Source organism: Pristiophorus japonicus, chromosome 2 (genome assembly GCF_044704955.1).
Source record: "Pristiophorus japonicus isolate sPriJap1 chromosome 2, sPriJap1.hap1, whole genome shotgun sequence".
In the NCBI taxonomy this organism is placed as follows: domain Eukaryota; kingdom Metazoa; phylum Chordata; class Chondrichthyes; family Pristiophoridae; genus Pristiophorus; species Pristiophorus japonicus.
Window position 1 is genome coordinate 36,702,043 of NC_091978.1, and position 24,368 is coordinate 36,726,410.

The 24,368-nt window shown below is 45.1% G+C and overlaps 1 protein-coding gene across 2 annotated transcripts in view; it reads left to right on the top strand.

Annotated features, from left to right (window-relative positions):
• LOC139236670 (charged multivesicular body protein 3) overlaps positions 1-24,368 on the top strand; it is a 173,051-nt gene that overhangs the window by 142,179 nt on the left and 6,504 nt on the right. For both annotated transcript variants that reach the window (XM_070866848.1, XM_070866847.1), the window contains 2 exons: positions 16,785-16,845; positions 20,979-21,158. In XM_070866848.1, the coding sequence (XP_070722949.1) occupies positions 16,785-16,845; positions 20,979-21,158 (241 nt within the window). The remainder of the gene's footprint in view (positions 1-16,784; positions 16,846-20,978; positions 21,159-24,368) is intronic.

The following is a 24,368-nucleotide window of genomic DNA, read 5'->3' on the forward strand; positions in this document are numbered from 1 at the left end:
TCTTAAACATTATGGCGGGTTTTCATCTGTATTAGATACCCAGCTCACTGAAGGAAATAAGGGAGGCAAGGTGAGTTCACAGGAGATTGACCAAAGACATTAATAGATGTATATGAAAAAAGGACTAATCATATAGGGAAGAAATGGTAATTGTTGGCTAGACTTGCCAGAGAGACAAACATTAAAGAAACAAGATTTTCATTGAATACTTGGCATATGTAGATGTAGTGATTCAGCTATTGCCACCATTACTGACTCATTCAATCTACTTGTGGAATATAAATCATACCTTATGACTTTCCATCGTAAATAAGAACATAAGAAAAAGGAACAGGAGTAGGCCGTACGGCCCCTCGAGCCTGCTCCGGCACTCAATAAGATCATGGCTGATCTGATCATGGACTCAGCTCCACTTACCTGCCCGCTCCCCATAACCCCTTATCGTTCAATAAACTGTCTATTTCTGTCTTAAATGTATTCAATGTCCCAGCTTCCACAGCTCTCTGAGGCAGTGAATTCTACAGATTTACAACCCTCAGAGAATAAATTTCTCCTCATCTCTGTTTTAAATGGGCGCTCCCCTTATTCTAGTTCTCATCTCCCCCATCAGTAGAAACATCCTCTCTGCATCCACCTTGTCAATGCTCTATAACCTTTGGGGATTACCTGTGTATTTATGAAAGTGTCTTGGAGGAGTTGGACAGTAGGAGACAGTTGAACTATCAGTGGGTACATATTAATAACCTTTGAGATGTAAATTTCAGCTTTTGTCAAAACCAACAGATTCTCATTAGTTATAGTCATTATTTATCCTCAACCACCTTCTTAGGCGATCCCTTCACAAGTGTTTCAATGAAGGACCTGATATTCCAGGTCCTGGACTACATATTGAAGAGTGGAAGATGCCTGTGCGTAGATTTTTTCAATGTGTGGTGGCCGTTGCACACCAGCCACCACACGGGTTTGACAGAGCTAGGTCTTGGTCCAGTGGCAAGGATTAACCAAGACGACTGGAGAACTGCTCTGCTGCACGGACCTAGTGCGCGCACACATCGCAGTGTGGACTGGACCCTCGCCTCTGCTGGGACCCGAACTCTCGCCTTTCCACGTCAATCAACAATCTCTCACTGCTCCTTCGCCCGACCTCGCCGCTCCTGCTGCACCTGCCCACACTCCAACCACCGATCTGGATTATGGTGACATCCAATCCAATCTCCCTCTTCACTGCCGTCGCCCTCGTGCACCAGCTCGCGCTGTTCCCTGAAGTGGTATGCCACCATGCAGTTCCAGGGGCTGCTCGCTGCTCGCCTTTTATGGCTCTGATGTGCCGCTGGTGTTTAACAGCACTCTTAACAGCAACTTGCATTTGTATAGCACATTTAACGTAGTAAAACATCATTATCTGGTCATTTATCTCTCTGTGGGATCTTGCTGTGTGCAAATTGACTGCTGCATTTCCCTATATTACTTCATTGTCTCTCGAGCATTTTTGGATGTCCGCTATATGAATGCAAGTTCTTTCTGCCTAACTTGTTTTAGTAAACCTGTTTTATGACATGCAGTCACAAAGGGCTCCAAGCGAAACCTCCCAAATCCAGAATTTTCCTCAAGCCTAAAATTTTGAATGGTGTTTTAATAATACAACCAGTGGTACAAGTGATTTCAAATTTTGTTTGACTACATCTCCTGATTGCCTTTCATAGCTTTCAACATTAGGAAAAACTGTATTTTCATAGTGCATTTGCATTGCTTTACTGAGTATTGCTAGGATGGGACTTTTCACACAAGATTCTTCCCATCAAGTACTGTATTTCAGTTGTGTTATTGATATGCGGTCCTGAACAGAGGCCAGCTGTTTGCTCACGGAGGGAAAGTCCGAGCAGAAATCATCCTGACCCACTCACTCCGGGGAGTGCAGCCAGAGCCAAGTCCAAGGTGGCTCAGCTGCACAGTGGGGAAGGATGAAGAATAAAAGAGCTGTAGTGGTAGGGGATTCAATAGTTAGGGGAATAGAGAGGCATTTCTGCGGCCATAGACATGGCTCTAGAATGGTATGGTGCCGGAGTCAAGGATGTCAGAGTGGACGCAGGGTATTTTGGGGGGAGAGGGTAAACAGCTAGAGATCGTGGTCCCACTGGGACCAATGACATAGGTAGAAAGAGGGATTAGGTCCTACAGGCAGAATTTAGGGAGCTAAGAGAAAAATTAAAGGGGAGGACCTCAAAGGTAGTAATCTCTGTGTTACTACCGGTGCCACGTGCTGATGAGTATAAGAATAGAAGGATAGAGCGGATGAAGGCGTGGCTGGAGAGTTGGTGTAGGAGGGAGGGCTTTAAATTCCTCAGGCATTGGGACCGCTTCTGGGGAGATGGGACCTGTACAAACCGGACGGGTTGCACCTCAACAGCGCCGGGACCAATATCCTTGCGGGGAGTTTTGCTAGTGCTGTTGGGGAGAGTTTAAACAAGCATGGCAGGGGGATGGGAACCCAAGAACAAATTCAATAGGGAAGGAAGTAAAACTGAAATTGGATAGCAAGAATTTAGAAAGTAAATCTGTAAGACAGAGGAAACTAGGGTTAGTAAGTAGTAATCAAGGAGGTCTTCCTGTGTTAAATGGTATATACTTCAATGCAAGGACTATAGCGAATAAGAGTCAAGAGCACAGGTAGACACTTGGGAGTATGACATTATAGCCATTACAGAGACATGGCTGAAAGAGGGGCAGGTTTGGCAGTTCAATATTCCTGGTTACAGGATTTTTAGACAAGACGGGGGTGTGCGGGCGGTGGTAAAAAGGGGTTGGGGTTGCAGTATTGATTAAAGAAACTATTACAGCTGTGAGGAGGGATGATATGTTAGAGCGATCATTAAATGAGGCCATATGGGTTGAATTGAAAAATAAAAAAAGGGATGATCACACTGCTGGGTGTTTATTATTGACCCCAAAACGGTGTGAGGGAGATAGAGGAATAAATATGTTGGCAAATTTCTGTGAAGTCCAAAAACCATAGGGCAGTAATAGTAGGGGATTTTAACTATCCTAAATTGATTGGGACAAATATAGTGTGAAGGGTATAGAGGGTGCGGAATTCTTAAAATGCATTCAAGAGAACTTTTTTAGTCAGTATGTAACAAGCCCAACACGAGAGGGGGCGGTTTTGGATTTAGTTTTGGGGAATGAAGCTGGGCAGGTGGAAGGGAAAGCACTTGGGTGCCAGTGACCATAATTCAATCAGATTTTAAGTTAGTTATGGATAAGGACAAGGATAGACCAGGAATAAAAGTCTCAAATTGGGGAAAAGCTAACTTTGCTAAGTTGAGGAGTGATTTGGCCACACTGGCCTAGGAACAGCAACTTGTGCGAAAATCAGTGTCGGAACAGTGGGAGGCATTCAAGGAGGAGATCCGGACGGCTCAGGCCAAACATGTAGCCTTAAAGAAAAAGGGCAGTGATAACAATTCTAGAACCCCCTGGATGTCCAGGGACTTACAGAGGAGGATAAAAGAAAAAAAGGGAAGCTTATGTCATATACCGACGGCTAAATACTGTAGAATCTTTGGAGGAATATAGAAAGTTCATAGGTACAATTAAAAAGGATATTAGGAATGCTAAAAGAGAGCATGAAAAATTCTTGGCAAGTAATATTAAGGAAAACCCAAAGATGTTCTATAAATATATTAAGAGCATGTGGATAACTAAAGAAAGGGTTAGACCTATTAGAGACTATGAGGGTAACCTTTGTGTGGAGGCGGAAGATGTTGGTATAGTTCTTCATGAATACTTTGTGGCTGTTTTCACAAAGGAAAGGGGCAGTGCAGATATTGAGGAGGAGTGTGAAATTCTGGATGAAATAAACAATGAGAGAGGCAGTATTAAGGGGTCTAGCAGCTTTGAAAATAGATAAGTCCCCAGGTTCGGATGAAATGCATCCCAGGCTGTTGAGCGAAGTAAAGTGGAAATAGCAGAGGCCTTGACTATCATTTTCCAGTCCTCTTTGGATTTTGGCATGGTGCTGGAGGATTGGAGGACTGCTAATGTGGTACCCTTGTTTAAGAAGGGAGAAAGGGATAGGTGAAGTAATTACAGGCCTGTCAGCCTAACCGCCGTGGAGGGAAAATTATTGGAAAAAAATCCTGAAAGACAGGATAAATCTACATTTAGAAAGGCAAGGATTAATTAGGGACAGTCAGCATGGATTTGTTAAGGGAAGATCGTATTTGACTAACCTGATTGAATTTTTTGAGGAGGTAACCAGGAGGGTCGATGAGGGTAGTGCGTACGATGTAGTGTATATGGACTTTCGCAAAGCTTTTGATAAGGTCCCACATGATAGACTGGTCACGAAGGTTAAAGTCCATGGGATCCAGGGCAAAGTGGCAACTTGGATCCAAAATTGGCTTAGAGGTAGGAAGCAAAGGGTAATGGTTGATGGATGTTTTTGTGACTGGAAGGATGTTTCCAGTGGGGTTCTGCAGGTCTCAGTACTGGCTCCCTTGCTTTTTGTGGTAAACATCAATGATCGAGATTTGAATATAGATTTGATTAAGAAGTTTGCAGATGACACTAAAATTGGCTGTGTGGTTGATAATGAAGAGGAAAGTCATAGACTGCAGGGGGGAGCAGCAGCAGCCAAGTTCATGGCACCGTGGCTGGCTCTGCTGCACAGGAGGGCAGAAAAAAAGAGTGGGAGAGCGATAATGATAGGGGATTCAATTGTAAGGGGAATAGGTAGGCGTTTCTGCGGCCGCAACCGAGACTCCAGGATGGTATGTTGCCTCCCTGGTGCAAGGGTCAAGGATGTCTCGGAGCGGGTGCAGGACATTCTGAAAAGTGAGGGTGACCAGCCAGTTGTCGTGGTGCACATTGGTACCAACGATATAGATAAAAAAAGGTATGAGGTCCTACGAGACGAATTTAAGGAGCTAGGAGCTAAATTTAAACAGTAGGACCTCAAAAGTAGTAATCTCAGGATTGCTACCAGTGCCACGTGCTAGTCAGAGTAGGAATCGCAGGATAGCTCAGATGAATACATGGCTTGAGCAGTGGTGCAGCAGGGAGGGATTCAAATTCATGGGGCATTGGAACCAGTTCTGGGGAGGTGGGACCAGTACAAACCAGATGGTCTGCACCTGGGCAGGACCGGAACCAATGTCCAAGGAGGAGTGTTTGCTAGTGCTGTTGCGGAGGAGTTAAACTAATATGGCAGGGGGATGGGAACCAATGCAGGGAGACAGAGGGAAACAAAATTGAGACAGAAGCAAAAGACAGAAAGGAGATGAGTAAAAGTGGAGGGCAGAGAAACCCCAAAGCAAAAAACATAAAGGGCCACTTTGCAGCAAAATTCTAAAGGGTCTACGTGCGTTAAAAAGGCAAGCCTGAAGGCTCTGTGCCTCAATGCGAGGAGTATTCGGAATAAGGTGGACGAACTAACTGTGCAGATAGCAGTTAATGGATACGATGTGGTTGGCATCACGGAGACATGGCTCCAAGGTGACCAAGGCTGAGAACTCAACATCCAAGGGTATTCAACATTTAGGAAGGATAGACAGAAAGGAAAAGGAGGCGGGGTGGCGTTGCTGGTTAAAGAGGAAATTAATGCAATTGTAAGGAAAGACATTAGCTTGGATGATGTGGAATCGGTATGGGTGGAGCTACGGAATACCAAAGGGCAGAAAACGCTAGTGGGAATTGTGTACAGACCTCCAAACAGTAGTAGTGATGTTGGGGAGGGCATCAAACAGGAAATTAGGGGTGCATGCAATAAAGGTGCAGCAGTTATCATGGGTGACTTTAATATGCATATAGATTGGGCTAACCAAACTGGAAACAATACGGTGGAGAAGGATTTCCTGGAGTGCATAAGGGATGGTTTTCTAGACCAATATGTCGAGGAACCAAATAGGGGGGAAGCCATCTTAGACTGGATGTTGTGTAATGAGAGAGGATTAATTATCAATCTTGTTGTGCAAGGCCCCTTGGGAAGAGTGACCATAATTTGGTGGAATTCTACATTAGGATGGAGAATGAAACAGTTAATTCAGAGACCATGGTCCAGAACTTAAAGAAGGGTAACTTTGAAGGTATGAGGTGTGAATTGGCTAGGATAGATTGGCGAATGATACTTAAGGGGTTGACTGTGGATGGGCAATGGCAGACATTTAGAGACCGCATGGATGAACTACAACAATTGTACATCCCTGTCTGGCGTAAAAATAAAAAAGGGAAGGTGGCTCAACTGTGGCTATCAAGGGAAATCGGGGATAGTATTAAAGCCAAGGAAGTGGCATACAAATTGGCCAGAAATAGCAGCGAACCCGGGGACGGGGAGAAATTTAGAACTCAGCAGAGGAGGACAAAGGGTTTGATTAGGGCAGGGAAAATAGAGTACAAGAGGAAGCTTGCAGGGAACATTAAAATGGACTGCAAAAGCTTCAATAGATATGCAAAGAGAAAAAGGTGAGTGTAAAGTCCTGTCCCCTCAGTACAGATTCACACGAGGCATGTAGTGAAGTCAAGGTCACTCTGGACCTGCACGTTTTATTTCACCACTCTGGAATCCTGCACTTGCCTGAGACCTGTGCTTATATACCTGTCTCTTGCAAGTGCACCCCCAGTGGTAAGGTATGCTGGTGGTTACAGGTCATATCTTATTACAGTCATGTATAGCATGTTGGGATACAGTTATATATAATTGTTAATACGGATTCTTTTTCCCTCAATCTGTTTCAGCGAATACACAGACACGCGAACACCTCTTGCCTTTTCTGTAAAAGACCTTTATTGAAGATTCTCCGGCCGGGACTTGTCAAGACAAAGGGACACTCTCAATCAGAGCCTGTTTACCTTCCCCTGGACAAGCCCCTTTTCAGCGCGAAAAGCATAGTAGATATACATTTTCAAAACAGAACACATTTGATTAGCACTTAGTCTATCCATTCCCTTTCTGCTTCCCCCCCCCCCCCCCCCCCCCCCCCCGAGTACGTCCAATGGCAGGCAAGAAAGTCTCTCAATTAGGGCTGGTGTCAGGTCGGTTAGTTATAGCTTTGCTACACTGTCTTCCCTTATCAGTAAAGAACCCAATTAGTTTCTCTTCCTCCTTATCAGTAGAAGCTATTACTTTTCCCTTCCTATCTAGAATTGCTTTCTTTCTTTGTGCTGCCTTGGGCTTTCTCATGACCTGTGTCTAACCTCAACTTCAACTCTTGGTAACCCCTTTTTTTTCTGTTGATTCTGCAGTTGTCTGCATCTTGACCATTTCTTTAGCTATTTTCCCGTGATTCCCTATCTCCATCCTTTTGTCATCTTCTCTAGCCATCTAGCACTTTCGCAACCCTTTTACACATTCTCATAATAATGTAAGATACATGACATCACCCTCCCCCAAGGTCTTATTGTCTTTATAGGTTCAGTCTCTCAGGTGGTCTACGCTCTCGCGTGGAGAGTCTTACTTGTGGTTTAGTTGTTTACCTTGGTGTCTGTTTTTCTTTGGGTGTGGTTGCTGGTATCTCGCCTGGGCTGTCTGTTTCGATTGGTGTGATTGTTGTTGACTCACCTGGGCTGTCTGTTGGGATTGCCCTTTCCGCAGGTTGTTCCCTCTGTCTGCCCACCAGGTGTGGTGCGAGTTCCACATTGTAGTCTGCCTCTGGTTCCGCAGTAATGTTGGTAAATCTGCTTTTGACTTGGTCTACATGCCTCCGGCAGGTTTTGCCATTGTCCATTTGTACTACCAGTAGCCTGTTTCCCTTCCTTGCCCGCTACTGTCCCTGCAAGCCATTTGGGACACCTGCCATAGTTTAGTACAAACACTTTGTCCCCTATCTCATTCCATCTCCCCCTCGAATTTCTGGCATGGTACTCAGTCAGCTTACGACGCTTTGCCTCAACGATTTCGTGCATGTCTGGGAGAATTAATGAGAGCCTTGTTTTTAAAGTCCTTTTCATCAACAGTTGCGCTGGGGGGGAATCCCAATCAGTGAGTGCGGACGAGATCTGTATGCCAACAACAGTCGCGACAGGCGACCCTGCAGCGTGGGACCGTGGATTTTAAGCATGCTTTGCTTAATGATTTGCACTGCTCTCTCCGCCTGGCCGTTGGAGGCCGGCTTGAACGGTGCCGTCTTGACGTGATTTATGCCGTGGTCAATTATAAAGTCTTGGAATTCTGTGCTGGTGAAGCACGGATCATTGTCACTGACCAATATGTCAGGGATTCCGTGCGTTGCAAACATGGTTGCGAGGCTCTCCACAGTGGTGGATGTTGTGCTCGAGTTTAAAATGGTGCATTCGATCCACTTTGAAAATGCATCTACAACTACGAGGAACATTTTGCCCATGAATGGGCCCGCATAGCCTACATGCACCCGCGACCACGGTTTGGTAGGCCAGGGGCTCAGTGGAGCCTCCCTGGGGGCATTGCTGAGTTGGGCACAAATGGTGCACCTTCGGACGCAGAGCTCCAAGTCTGCGTCAATACTAGGCCACCAGACGTGAGAACGATCCCCGGGTGCTCGCGGTGGAGCTCCCGGACAAATGCCTCTCTGCCTCACAGAGGCATGACTACTCGGCTGCCCCACATCAGGCAGTCTGCTTGTAGTGATAGCTCATGCATGCGCCTGTGAAAGGGTTTTAATTCCTCGGGGCAGGCATTGCGAGCCTCTGCCCAGTCACCGGTTAGGACACATCTTTTTACGAAGGATAACGTGGGGTCGCTGGCTGTCCAGGCTCTGATTTGGCGAGCCGTCATGGGCGAACCTGTGGACTCAAAGGCATTGATTGCCATGACGATCTCACAGTCCTGTTCGTCAGACCCTTCCGTGGTCGCCAGGGATAGCCTGCTGAGCGCGTCGGCACAGTTGTCTGTGCCTGGTTTGTGCCTTATGGTATAGTCGTAGGACGCCAGCATGAGTGCCCACCGTTGAATTCGCGCCGAGGCGTTGGCGATTATTGCCTTGCTCTCGGATAGGAGGGAGGTGAGGGGATTGTGGTCGGTTTCTAACACAAACTTGGCCCCGAAAAGGTATTGGTGCATCTTTTTGACACCGTACACGCACGCGAGTGCCTCCTTCTCTACCATTCCGTACCCGCGCTCCGCCCGCGAAAGTGACCTGGAGGCATAAGCTATGGGTTGTAATTTGCCCGCACTATTGACCTGTTGCAAAACGCACCCGACCCCATATGTTGACGCATCTCATGTGAGAACTAGCTTTTTACCTGGGTCAAAGAAAGTCAAAACACTGTTGGAACACAGAAGGTTGCGTGTCTTATTGAAGGCGCGTTCCTGGGCGATCCCCCCCCCACCTCCCCCCCCCCCCAAAACCAATCGCATCCCTTCCTGAGTAGCACATGGAGAGGCTCCAGCAGCGTGCATAAAGTTCCCAAAGTAATTGAGTAGCCCGAGAAAGGCGCGCAGTTCTGAGACATTCCGGGGCCTGGGTGCCAGGCGAATTGCTTCTGTTTTGGACTCTGTTGGGCGGATTCCATCAGCGGCAATCCTTCTGCCCAAAAATTCAACCTCGGGTGCGAGAAACAGGCACTTGGATTTCTTGACTCGTAGGCTTACCCGATCCAACCGCTTTAGTACTTCCTCCAAATTACGGAGATGGGAGTCGGTGTCCCTGCCCGTGATAAGTATGTCGTCTTGAAATACAACCGTCCCTGGGATGGACTTGAGCAGACTCTCCATGTTGCGCTGGAATATGGCAGCTGCCGACCTGATGCCAAATGGGCATCGATTGTACATGGAAAAGGCCTCGATGTGTGTTGATGGTGGTGAGTAGCTTGGATTCCTCGGTCAATTCTTGCGTCATATACGCAGATGTGAGGTCTAATTTTGAGAAAAGTTTACCTCCAGCCAATGTGGCAAATAAGTCCTTCGCTCTGGGCAGCGGGTACTGGTCCTGTAGGGAGACTCTGTTTATGGTAGATTTGTAGTTCCCGCAGATTCGTACGGATCCATCAGGCTTCATGACTGGGACAATGGGACTTGCCCAGTCGCTAAATTCCACAGGTGATATAATGCCTTCCCGCAGAAGCCTGTCTAGTTCGTGTTCAATCTTTGCCCTTATCACATAGGGTACAGCTCTGGCCTTATGATGGACCGGTCTAGCATCCTGTGTGATGTAGATTTTGACTTTGACCCCTTTGAAAATGGCCACACCTGGCTGAAAGAGATGTTCAAATCGCTTTATAACTGTTGAGCAGGAGGTCCGTTCCTCTAATGACATGGCATGGACATCATCCCATTTCCAGTTTAGTTTTGCCAGCCAGCTTCTCCCCAGCAGTGCTGGGGGGTCTCCGGGGACAATTCACAGGGGAAGTCGGTTCACTGTCCCTTTGTGTGTGACAGAGAGCATGGCGCTGCCGAGGACTGGTACGATTTCTTTGGTATAGGTCCTTAGTTTGGTGTCGACCCTTGAGTTTTGGTCTGTCTCTTTTATGCGGCCACAGTTGCTCAAATTGTTGAGCGCCCATGAGAGATTGACTCGCTCCCGTATCCAGCTCCATGTTGACAGACATCCCGTTGAGTAGGACCCTCATCATTATAGGAGGCGTCCTGTCATAGGAGCAGCGGCCATTGATCGTGTTGACCCGCTCTACATCGGTGTCCCGGGTAGTGTCCCAACCGTCTTCTGGTCCGCTTTCCGACCCATCCGATTAGTTTACCAGCCGAGCTGCCGTTTTTTTGCCAAATGCCCTGGATATTCACAGTTCCTGCAAACAGCCTGCTGAAATCGACATTCCCTTGACGAGTGCCCACCCCCACACCTCCAGCACAGACTACTTGCAAAGAATGAGCTGCGTCTGGCTGATCTCTCTTGAGCTTCTCTCCGTTTGTAGTTGATTTCTCGCATTGTGGGTTGATGAGGTGTGAACGGCTGTGGCCCTTGTTGGCTTCTGTTGCCACTGCCTGCTGTCGAAAGCCTGTTCTCTCGGTTTTGTCTGTGTGTGGGGGTAGCAGCTTTTCTAATGCTGTGAACTCCTTGTTCCATTATTTCGTTAGTTGTCGTACCTGCATTGTAAATCAACATCGTTTCTTCTTCCCCTACCAAGAATGTCTGTGCAACCAGTGCTGCTGCCTCTAAGGTCAGGTTCTTGGTCTCTATGAGCTTTCGGAATATGCCTGCGTGGCCTATTCCTTCAATGAAAAAATCTCTCAGCATTTCTCTCCTCAGTTCATTGGAGAACTCACATAAACTAGCCAACCTCCGAAGTTCCGCCACGAAGTCGGGTATGCTCTGGCCCACACAGCGTCTGTAGTTGTAGAACCTGTGTCTGGCCATGTGTAGGCTGCTCGCTGGCTTCAGGTGGTCTCTTACCAGTGTGCTCAATTTTTCAAACGACTTGCTTGCTGGTTTCTCGGGTGCCAACAGATCCTTCATTAAAATATATGTTTTTGAGCCACAGTTGGTCAAGAGATGGGCTCTTCTCTTGTCTGCCGTATCGTCGCCTAACCAGTCTTTGGTTACAAAGCTTTGCTGGAGCCTTTCTATAAAGTCCTCCCAATTGTCTCCCGCATTGTACTTTTCATCTGATCCGTTGTTCGCCATTCTGTGGATTCTGTAATCCCGTAACCCGTCGCCACTGTAAAGTCCTGTCCCCTCAGTACAGATTCACACGAGGCATGTAGTGAATTCAAGGTCACTCTGGACCTGCACCTTTTATTTCACCGCTCTGGAATTCTGCACTTGCCTGAGACCTGTGCTTCTTTACCTGTCTTTTGCAAGTGCACCCCCGGTGGTAAGGTATGCTGGTGGTTACAGGTCATATTTTATTACAGTCATGTATAGCATGTTGGGATACAGTTTTTTTTTTATATATAAAAATAATGTAAGATACATGACAGTTAGTAAAGACAAACGTAGGTCCCCTGCAGTCAGAATCAGGGGAAGTCATAACTGGGAACAAGGAAATGGCAGACCAATTGAACAAGTACTTTGGTTCGGTATTCACTAAGGAGGACACAAACAACCTTCCAGATATAAAAGGTGTCAGATGGTCTAGTAAGAAGGAGGAACTGAGGGAAATCCTTATTAGTCAGGAAATTGTGTTGGGGAAATTGATGGGATTGAAGGCCGATAATTCCCCAGGGCCTGATGGTCTGCATCCCAGAGTACTTAAGGAGGTGGCCTTGGAAATAGCGGATGCATTGATGGTCATTTTCCAACATTCATTCGACTCTGGATCAGTTCCTATGGAGTGGAGGGTAGCCAATGTCACCCCACTTTTTAAAAAAGGAGGGAAAGAGAAAACGGAATTATAGACCGGTCAGCCTGACATCGGTAGTGGGTAAAATGATGGAATCAATTATTAAGGATGTCATAGCAGCGCATTTGGAAAGAGGTGCCATGATGGGTCCAAGTCAGCATGGATTTGTGAAAGGGAAATCATGCTTGACAAATCTTCTGGAATTTTTTGAGGATGTTTCCAGTAGAGTGGACAAGGGAGAACCAGTTGATGTGGTGTATTTGGACTTTCAGAAGGCTTTCGACAAGGTCCCACACAAGAGATTAATGTGCAAAGTTAAAGCACATGGGATTGGTGGTAGTGTTCTGACGTGGATTGAGAACTGGTTGGCAGACAGGAAGCAAAGGGTAGGAGTAAATGGGTACTTCTCAGAATGGGTACCGCAAGGTTCTGTGCTTGGGCCCCAGCTGTTTACATTGTACATTAATGATTTAGACGAGGGGATTAAATGTAGTATCTCCAAATTTGCGGATGACACTAAGTTGGGTGGCAGTGTGAGCTGCGAGGAGGATACTATGAGGCTGCAGAGTGACTTGGATAGGTTAGGTGAGTGCGCAAATGCATGGCAGATGAAGTATAATGTGGATAAATGTGAGGTTATCCATTTTGGTGGTAAAAACAGAGAAACAGACTATTATCTGAATGGCGACAGATTAGGAAATGGGGAAGTAGAATGAGACCTGGGTGTCATGGTGCACCAGTCATTGAAGGTTGGCATGCAGGCGGTTAAGAAAGCAAATGGCATGTTGGCCTTCATAGCAAGGGGATTTGAGTACAGTGGCAGGGAAGTGTTACTGCAGTTGTACAGGGCCTTGGTGAGGCCACACCTGGTCTCATAACTTGAGGAAGGACATTCTTGCTATTGAGGGAGTGCAGTGAAGGTTCACCAGACTGATTCCCGGGATGGCGGGACTGACATATCAAGAAAGACTGAATCAATTGGGCTTGTATTCACTGGAGTTCAGAAGAATGAGAGGGGATCTCATAGAAACGTTTAAAATTCTGACGGATTTAGACAGGTTAGATGCAGGAAGAATGTTGGGGAAGTCCAGAACCAGGGGTCACAGTCTAAGAATAAGGGGTAAGCCATTTCGGACCGAGATGAGGAGAAACTTCTTCACCCAGAGAGTGGTGAACCTGTGGAATTCTCTACCACAGAAAGATGTTGAGGCCAATTCACTAAATATATTCAAAAAGGAGTTAGATGTAGTCCTTACTACTAGGGGGCTCAAGGGGTATGGTGAGAAAGCAGGAATGGGGTACTGAAGTTGCATGTTCAGCCATGAACTCATTGAATGGCGGTGCAGGCTCGAAGGGCCAAATGGCCTACTCCTGCATCTAATTTCTATGTGTGGCTCTTTGTCGGCTGGCGCAGACACGATGGGCTGAAATGGCCTCCTTCTGCGCTGGAGATTTCTCTGTTTCTAACAGTAGGCTTTTACAAGGCCTTGGAATAGCAATAAAATAAATTGGAAAAATCTAAATTCTTAAAGTCGTGAATGAAATGCTAAGACGCCAGCGATAGCAGTATGCTGAACATACCTGTGCTTCCATTAATGGAACATTACTCTTCACCTCCCATAAGTATTGTTTAAGATCATAAGAACATAAGAAATAGGAGCAGGAGTAGGCCATTTGGCCCCTCGAGCCTGCTCTGCCATTCAATAAGATTATGGCTGATCTTACAAATACCGTGGGAGACAGACGCACCAACATTAGCGTCCTTGACCAGGCCAACATCCCCAGCATTGAAGCACTGACCACACTTGATCAGCTCTGCTGGGCAGGCCACATAGTTCGCATGCCAGACACAAGACTCCCAAAGCAAGCGCTCTACTCGGAACTCTCACGGCAAACGAGCCAAAGGTGGGCAGAGGAAACGTTGCAAGGACACCCTCAAAGCCTCCCTGATAAAGTGCAACATCCCCACTGACACATGGGAGCCCCTGGCCAAAGACCGCCCTAAGTGGAAGAAGCGCATCCGGCTGGGCGCTGAGCACCTCGAGTCTCAATGCCGAGAGCATGCAGAAAACAAGCGCAGGCAGCGGAAAGAGTGTGTGGCAAACCAGTCCCACCCACCCCTTCCCTCAACGACTATCTGTCCCACCTGTGACAGAGACTGGTTCTCGTATTGGACTGTTCAGCCCCTAAGAATTCATTTTAAGAGTGGAAGCAAGTCTTCCTTGATTTCGAGGGACTGCCTAAGATGATGATGATGATGGCTAATCTTATCATGGACTCAGCTCCACTTCCCTGCCCGCTCCCCATAACCCTTTACTCCCTTATTTCTCAAAAATCTATCTGCACCTTAAGTATATTCAATGACCCAGCCTCCACAGCTCTCTGGGGCAGAAAATTCCATAGACCCACAACCCTCTGAGAGAAGAAATTTCTCCTCATCTCAGTTTAAATGGGCAACCCCTTATTCTCAGAATATGTCCCCTCGTTTTAGTTTCCCCTGTGAGTGGAAATATCCTCCCTGCATTCACCTTGTCGAGCCCCCTCATTAACTTATCTGTTTTAATAAGATCACCTCTCATTCTTCTGAACTCGAATGTGTATAGGCCCAACCTACTCAACCTATCTTCATAAGTCAACCCTCATCTCCGGAATCAACCTAGTGAACCTTTTCTGAACAGCCTCCAATGCAAGTATATCCTTCCTAAAATACGGAGACCAAAACTGTACGCAGTACTCCAGGTGTGGCCTTACTAATACCCTGTACAGTTGTAGCAGGACTTCTCTGCTTTTATACTCTATCCCCCTTGCAATAAAGGCCAACATTCCATTTGCCTTCCTGATTACTTGCTGGACCTGCATACTGTTTGTGTTTCATGCACAAGGAACCCCAGGTCCCTCTGTACTGCAGCAGCACTTTGCAATTTTTCTCCATTTAAATTTTAATTTGCTTTTCTATTATTTCTGCCAAAGTGGATAACCTCACATTTTCCCACATTATACTCCATCTGCCAAATGTTTGCCCACTCACTTAGCCTATCTATATCCCTTTGCAGATTTTTTGTGTGCTGCTCACAATTTGAATTCTCTCCCATCTTTGTATCATCAGAAAACTTGGCTACGTTACACTCGGTCCCTTCATTCAGGTCATTAATATAGATTGTAAATAGTTGAGGACCCAGCACTGATCCCTGTGGCACCCCACTAGTTACTGTTTGCCAACCGGAAAATGACCCATTTATCCCAACTCTCTCTTTTCTGTCAGTTAACCAATCCTCTATCCATGCTAATCCCGTGAACTTTTATCTTGTGCAGTAACCTTTTATGTGGCACCTTATCGAATGCCTTCTGGAAATCCAAATACACAACATCCACTGATTCCCCCTTATCCACCCTGCTCCTAACACCTCAAAAGAACTCCAGAAAATTTGTCAAACCTGATTTCCCTTTCATAAAACCATGCTGACTCTGCTTGATTGAATTATGCTTTTCCAAATGTCCCACCACTGCTTCCTTAATAATGGACTCCAGCATTTTCCCAACGACAGATGTTAGGCTAACTGGTCTATAGTTTCCTGCTTTTTGTCTGCCTCCTTTTTAAAATAGGGGCGTTACATTTGTGGTTTTCCAATCCGTTGGGACCGTCCCAGACTCCAGGGAATTTTGGTAGATTAAAACCAATGCATCCACTATCTCTGCAGCCACTTCTCTTAAGACCCTAGGATGTAAGCCATGGGTCCCATTATTTTACCGAGTATTATTTCATTAGTGATTACATAAGTTCCTTCCTCCCTATAGCCTCTTGATTATCCACTATTGGGATGTTTTAGTGTCTTCTACCGTGAAGACCAACACAAAATATTTGTTCAACGTCTCTGCCACTTCCCTGTTCTTCATTATTAATTCTCCATCCTCATCCTCTAGGGCACCAACATTTACTTTAGCTATTCTTTTTTTCCTTTTTATGTACCTGTAGAAACCCTTACTATCTGTTTTTATATTTAGTGCTAGTTTACTTTCATCATCTATCTTCCCTCTCTATCATTTTTTTAGTTCTCTGCTGGCTTTTAAAAATTTCCCAATCCTCCGGCCTCCCACTAGTCTTGGCCACATTGTATGCCCTTGTTTTCAATTTGATACCATCCCTTATTTCCTTAGTTAGCCATGGATGGTTATCTCTTCTCTTACAGTCTTTCCTTCTCATTGGGATATATTTGATATATTTTTGTTGCGAGTTATGAAATATCTCTAAATGTCTGCCACTGCTCATCGACCGTCCCATACTTTAGTCTATTTTCCCAGTCCACTTTAGCCAACTCTGCCCTCGTACCTTTTGAAGTCTCCTTTATTTATGTTTAGGACCCTGGTTTCAGAGCCGACTTTCTCACCCTCCAACTGAATTTGAAATTCAACCATGTTACAGTCACTCATTCCTAGAGGATCCTTTCAATGGTAGGAGTTCTGAAACATATCTGTCTGTTTCCGTGCACAGGTGAAGGTGGCATTTCTGCAGCCATTAGTGCAACACACAAAATAAATGTTATTTGATTTTAATATTGTTACAATTTGGTTTTCATTAGGTCTCAGAATGGTCAACAAAAATAAGGAAGGAAATGAGAGTGATTGACAGACAAATCCGAGGTAAATAAAGGTTTTATTTTTCTGTTACGTAGCTCAGTTAAACGTTGTGTGCAGTAGCCCGTGTAAGGGGCTGTAGGATTTCTCACCGAATTTGTCAGCAGTCTTTTAGTAAAATGTAACGGTTGAGCCTACGATATTTCATAATATAAATCCAGATGTTAATTTCCCAGCAATACAAATAGAGTATAACTTTGTCCTTCTGAGCTTTGGTTATGTTGGGAGCAATTTTAGGTGATGAACTGGGCATTATATAAACATTAAACTGTATAGGCTTAACTACAGTTTGTTTTCCCCCCCCTAGTGCAAATGTAATGATCAAGACTGGTGACAAAATGCTGTCTGAAAGAACAGTGCCACTGGCTTCATTTCTCTTCGATTTCTATAATTAGAATAAACTTTTTTTTATTCATTCACGGGATGTGGGCGTTACTGGCAAGGCCAGCATTTATTTTCCATCCCTAATTGTCCTTGAGAAGGTGAGCCGCCTTCTTGAACTGCTGTAGTCCATGTGGTGAAGGTATTCCCACAGTGCTGTTAGTGATGGGAGTTCCAGGATTTTGACCCACCGACGATGAAGGAACGGCAATATATTTCCAAGTCAGGATGGTGTGTGACTTGGAGGGGAACTTGCAGGTGATGGTGTTCCAATGTGCCTGCTGTCCTTGTTCTTCTGGGTGGCAGAGGTTGCGGGTTTGGGAGGTACTGTGCAAAAGTCTTGATATTAGCATAACATTCACAAGCTATTTATTCCTTATATTTAATAAGGTGGGGCGGGGAGATAAATGTTGTTGCTGGATGGACTATTTAACCATTCCTTACTCCGTACTTTGTTCTTATAAATTGGGTATCCCATTCTGCATTTAAATAAAAAGCATCAAACAGATACACGTGATAAATATGGAAAGCCATAACAAAGGAAGACCAGGAGTCACCCAAGTCCATCTCGCTCTCCAACCGGTATTCTCTTCTGAGTGCCTCTGGGGAGTGCAGCCAGAGCCAAATCCACGGCACCACGGGTGGCTCAGCTGCACGGAGGGAGGAAGAAGAATGGAAGAGGTATTGTGGTAAGGGATTTGATAGTCGGGAGTAGATAGGCGTTTCTGCAGCCGCAGACGTGACTCCAGGATGGTATGTTGCCTCCCTGGTGCCAGTGTCAAGGATGTCACCGAGCAGTTGCATGGCATTCTGGGGGAGAGGGTGAAAAGCCAGGTGCTGTGGTCCATATCTGTACCAATGACATGGGTAGAAAGAGGGATGAGGTCCTGCAGGCAGAGTTTAGGGAGCTAGGAGAGAGATTAAAAAGCAGGACCTCAAAGGTAGTAATCTCCGGATTACTCCCGGTGTCACGAGCTAGTGAGTACAGAAATAGGAGGATAGAGCAGATGAATGCATGGCTGGAGAGATGGTGCAGGAGGGAGAGCTTTAGAATCCTGAGGCATTGGACACTGCAATCGAGGAGGCGGAGTGTGAAATATTAGATGAAATAAACATAGTGAGAGAGGAGGTATTACGGGATTCAGCAGCTTTGAAAGTGGATAAACCCCCAGGCCCGGATGAAATGTATCCCAGGCTGTTAAGCAAACCAAAAGAGGAAATAGCAGAGGTTTTGACCATCATTTTCCAATCCTTTCTGGCTTCAGGTGTGGTGCCAGAGGATTGGAGGACTGCTAATGTGGTACCTTTGTTTAAGAAGGGAGAAAGGGATAGACCAAGTAATTACAGGCCAGTCAGCCTAACCTCGCTGGTGGAAAAATTATTGGAAAAAATCCTGAAGGACAGGATAAATCTTCACTTAGAAAGGCACGGATTAATCAAGGATAGTCAGCACGGATTTGTTAAGGGAAGGTCATGACTGGCTTATTTGATTGAATTTTTCGAGGAGGTAATCAGGAGGGTCAATGAGGGCAGTGCGTATGATGTAGTGTATATTGATTTTAGCAACATTTTTGATAAGGTCCCACATGGCAGATTGGTCATGAAAGTAAAAGCCCATGGGATCCAGGGCAAAGTGGCAAGTTGGATCCAAAATTGGCTCAGAGGCAGGAAGCAAAGGGTGATGGTTGATGGGTGTTTTTGTGACTGGAAGGATATTTCCAATGCGGTTCTGCAGGGCTCAGTACTAGGTCCCTTGCTTTTTGTGGTATACATCAATGATCTAGACTTGAATGTTGGGGGTATGATTAAGAAGTTTGCAGATGATACTAAAATCGGCTGTGTGGTTGATAATGAAGAAGAAAGCTGCGGACTGCAGGGATATCAATCAACTGATCAGGTGGGCAGAACCATGGCAAATGGAATTTAATCCGGAGAAGCGTGAGGTATTGCATTTGGGAAAGGCTAACAAGGAAAGGGAATACACATTAAATGGTAGGACACTGAGCAGTGTAGAGGAACAAAGGGACCTTGGAGTGCATGACCACAGCTCCCGAAAGTAGCAGGCCAGGTGGATAAGGTGGTTAAGAAGGCATATGGAATGCTTGTCTTTATTGGCCGAGGTATAGAATACAAGAGCAGGGGTGTTATGCTTGAACTGTATAAAATACTGGTTAGGCCACAGCTGGAGTACTGCGTGCAGTTCTGGTCACTGCATTGCAGGAAGGATGTGATTGCACTGGAGAGGGTGCAGAGGACATTTACAAGGATGTTGCCGGGAGTGGAGAATCTTAGCTATGAGGACAGATTGGATAGGCTGGGTTTGTTTTCCTTGGAACAGAGGAGGCTGAGGGGAGACCTCATTGAGGTGTATAAAATTATGAGGGGCCTAGATATAATAGAAAGGGCCTATTTTCCTTAGCAGAGAGGGGTCAACAATCAGGGGGCATAAATTTAAAGTAATTGGTAGAAGCTTTAGAGGGGATTTGAGGGGCAATTTCTTTATCCAGAGCGTTGTAGGGGTCTGGAACTCACTGCCTGAAAGTGTGGTATAGTATGAAACCCTCACCACATTTAAAAAGTACTTGGATGTGCACTTGAAGTGCCGTAACCTGCACTAGAACTGAAAAGTGGTATTAGGCTCTTGTTAGTCAGCACGGACACGATGGGCCAAAATGGCCTCCTTCCGTGCTGTAAACTTCTGATTCTATGATTCAGTGACTTAGCAATAGTTCATGATTCCCGGTGTGAGTCAATAACAATAGGAAATCCTGAAAACCCTCTATCAGCTATCTTTGTTTGTTGAGAGACCGGCCTAGTTTAGGGATAATTGAGTCATCCATCGATCACCACACAATCCTTAGAGCAACCAAGTCAGTCTGTATTCAAAATTCTTAGATTTAAAAAAAGAAAATGATATAAATGGCTTCCCCATTACCCAAGCCATACAGATCGGAAAGGTCACCGGTTCATTCTCTGGCTTGTACTGAGTTAGCTAATCTCAGCCAGGGTGATGGTAGGGCTAATGCAATTCGTCTCGGTGTCTCTGGTTAGCTAGAGGCAAACAATGATACAAGATTTCTACTCCTGATTGTTGTCCAGTGACCCTTGTTGGAAGTGCCCATGTGTGGTCAGGATAAGCTCTGCTTCAATCTGAGGTCGCACACCACTTCTTCGTGCCCTTTGGCCAGTTTTTCATATTCTTTCTGCGCTCGTAACTTAATTTTTTGCAAGTTCTTTAAAAGAAACAAACAAAACATTTTTGGTCTCATTAAGCCTTACAAGTTATCGGTGACTAAGCTGTGAAAATGGCAACATTAAGACATGCTAGCATTTTCCTGAGTCAGAAGGTTCTGTGTTTAAGTCTCGCTCCAGGATTTTAGTTTATAATCTAGGGTAGCAATACACTATAGCACTAAGGGAGTCCTGCTTACTTGGCAGTGCTGTCAAACCCGTTAGAATGTTCAGGTGGCTGCTAACAATTCCATGACGCTATTCAAAGAACAGCGAGTTCTGCTAATGTTCTGGCCAACATTCCTCCCTCAAGGAACACCGTCAAAAGTGGATATTCATCTCTTTTCTTATTTATGGGACTTGTGCGCAAAATGTCTGCCAGGTTCACCGTACAGCAGCAATGACTGCGCTTCAGGGTAATTTGTTGAATGTGGAACCAGTTAAGGCATCCTGGGAAATGTGAGAAGGCACTATATGTTCCTTTCTTAATGCTCTTTTCCCCCTCCCCTTCCCTATCTCTTTGTTAGATATTCAAAGAGAAGAGGAAAAAGTCAAGAGGTCTGTGAAAGATGCTGCGAAGAAGGGCCAAAAGGATGTGTGCACTATATTAGCTAAAGAAATTGTCCGGTCAAGAAAGGCCGTGGGCAAGCTGTATGCTTCGAAAGCCCAAATGAACTCTGTCCTCATGAGCATGAAGAACCAACTGGGTAAGTAATTAGTGTTGTCCCTGAGATTTCAGTGTAAAATGCCACGATCTGCGAATGAAATTGTTGTGGTATCTGCCAAGGGCCCTTTCCAACCAGGAGCTGGTTTAAGATAGCCAAAACTCATTTTCTATATGACCCTATTCTCCATTCAGACTAGGCTGGATTGGACATGAACTATTACGTTCTTAAGTAGAGGCAGCAAACCTGAGGACTGGCAGAATTTTGAGATAAACGGGTCCTTATCAGAATGGCAGGCAGTGACTAGTGGGGTGATGCAGGGCTCAGTGCTGGGACCCCAGCTATTTACAATATACATTAATGATTTGGATGAGGGAATTGAGTGTAATATCTCCAAGTTTGCAGATGACACTAAGCTGGGTGGCGGTGTGAGCTGTGAGGAGGACGCTAAAAGGCTGCAGGGTGACTTGGACAGGTTAGGTGAGTGGGCAAATGCATGGCAGATGCAGTATAATGTGGATAAATGTGAGATTATCTACTTTGGTGGCAAAAACACAAAGGCAGAATATTATCTGAATGGTGGCAGATTTGAAAAAAGGGGAGGTGCAACGAGACCTGGGTGTCATGGTACATCAGTCATTGAAAGTTGGCATGCAGGTACAGCAGATGGTGAAGAAGGCAAATGGTATGTTGGCCTTCATAGCTAGGGGATTTCAGTATAGGAGCAGGGTTGTCTTACTACAGTTGTACAGGGCCTTAGTGAGGCCTCACCTGGAATATTGTGTTCAGTTTTGGTCTCCTAATGTGAGGAAGGAAGTTCTTGCTATTGAGGGAGTGCAGCGAAGGTTCACCAGACTGATTCCCGGGATGGCAGGACTGACATATGAGGAGAGACTGGATCGACTGGGCCTGTATTCACTGGAGTTTATAAGGATAAGAGGGGATCGCATAGAAACATATAAAGTTCTGACGGGTTAGATGCAAGAAGAATGTTCCCGATGATGGGGAAGTCCAGAAGCAGGGGACACAGTCTAAGGATAAGGGGTAAGGCATTTAGGACTGAGATGAGGAGAAACTTCTTCACTCAGAGAGTTGCTAACCTGTGGAATTCTGTACCGCAGAGAGTTGTTGATGCCAGTTCATTGGATATATTCAAGAGGGAGTTAGATATGGCCCTTACGGCTAAAGGGATATGGAGAGAAAGCAGGAAAGGGGTACTGAGGGAATGATCAGCCATGATCTTATTGAATGGTGGTGCAGGCTCAAAGGGCCAAATGGCCTACTCCTGCACCTATTTTCTATGTTTCTATAAGTAACTTGATTTTTCTGTTTTTATTATTCATTTTCATGTTTTTAAATTAGCTGTAGTTCACCCCGTTCAATGAAATAAACCAAACAATATGCCTGAGTACTTTGAAGTTATCATTTAAGGTTTTACTTACTGGTTATAATTCTGGCCCTGCTTCCAAATAAGGGCCTCTCAGTATTCCAAAATGATGATGATGGAAATATCAGGAGACAGTAAATTTACATGACTAATTGAAGTGTTTTTTTTTCATTGGATGTGAGCGTGGCTGGCAAAGCCAGTATCTATTGCCATCCCTAATTGTCCTTGAGAAGGCAGTGAGTGGTGAGCAAACTGAGTGACTTGCTAGTTAAAGAGTCAACCACATTGCTGTCTGGAGTCACATATAGGCCAGGCTGGCAGATTTTCTTCCCTAAATAGTGAACCGGATGAGTTTTTATGACAATCCGGTAGGTTCATGCTCACCATTACTGATGCTAGCTTTTTATTCCAGATTTATTTAATGAACTGAATTTAAATTTCCCAGCTGCTGTGGTGGTATTTGAACTAATTTCTCCAGATCGTTAGTCTAGACCACTGAATTACTAGTCCAGTGATATAACCATTATGCTACCGTACCCATAATGAAAATATTAAAGACAGCCTTGACTTAGTTTGTTTCTTTTTGTGAAAACCTAAATAAACTCAAAGCAGTTGAATGCTTGCGAAGAGCTTTCATTTTGATTGCAGGACAGGTAAATTTGAGACCAGATGGGCAAAACCTTGAGTTTTTTTAATTTTGAAAAGCAAAGATTTACCCCTGTGGGCTAATGTGCATAGCTATGTGCAGATGGATAAGTACGTGTCTGATTTGTGCTAGTCTAGATTTAGATGCTTCTATTAATCCTATATTTTGGGCCTGGGACTTGGTTCATTAGCACCCTACAGAAAAGGCCATTGAATAAAAGATATACTCCATATTGGTAATTCTAGCTCGGCTTCTCGTAATTACTGGATTTTTATATCAATTAGATGAAGCTGTTGCTTTATGATTTGTTAAAAGAAATAAAGGTCCATAGAATGTAGTGTTTAAATACACATATTCTAGTCATAAGGCTTTAAGAACAGTGTTTATTATATAGTGGGAGAATTATGCTCAAGAATCACAAATCTCCAAAACATTATCTCAGATAGCTAATTTAAAAGAAAACAATACAACCTCCCTCAGAATATTCAGTGAAGAATTCAGAATTTACTGTAAGTGGGAATGTATCATAATCTAACTGCCCATAAATGTAGAGCAAATGACTTTTTAGAATTACTATTTTCATCTAAGTACCACCCAAAATGGTTTCAAATGTGACCAAAAATTGAAGTATAGAAGCAGTTGTTGATGGCCTATTTTTTTTAAAATACAGTCGTCCCTGTCCCCCGTCCCCCCCCCCCCCCCACCCCCCAGCCTCTGAATATAGTGTGCTTTTTAAATTCAGTATGTTGCCGCGTTTTTCCTAATCTCCCACTCACAGCTCTGCTCCTCAGTGATGATCTCACTGCCTGCCCTGACTCCAGCTTGTATCTGATGTATGTCTTTTCGCTCGGGGCAGCATACTCTGTGCTGTGGGTTCCAAGTTGGTGTTCCTGGTTTCACGACAGATGAACCATTCCTGCCCACTCCTTGACTGAAGCAGTGACCTTATTTAGGAGCTGTAGCTAAAATGAGCAGAGGGAAGATCAAAGATAGAGTATCTCTGTGAACGTGGCCATTCGTGGGGAGAGTGCCCCTTTCAAATGGGGGGAGGGGTGTTTCTGAATGGTATTGGGGGGGGGGGGGGGGGGGTCAGTGTCTCTAAAGGAGAGAGAGCCCATTCCTGTAAACATAGAAACATAGAAAATAGGTGCAGGAGTAGGCCATTTGGCCCTTCTAGCCTGCACCGCCATTCAATGAGTTCATGGCAGAACATGCAACT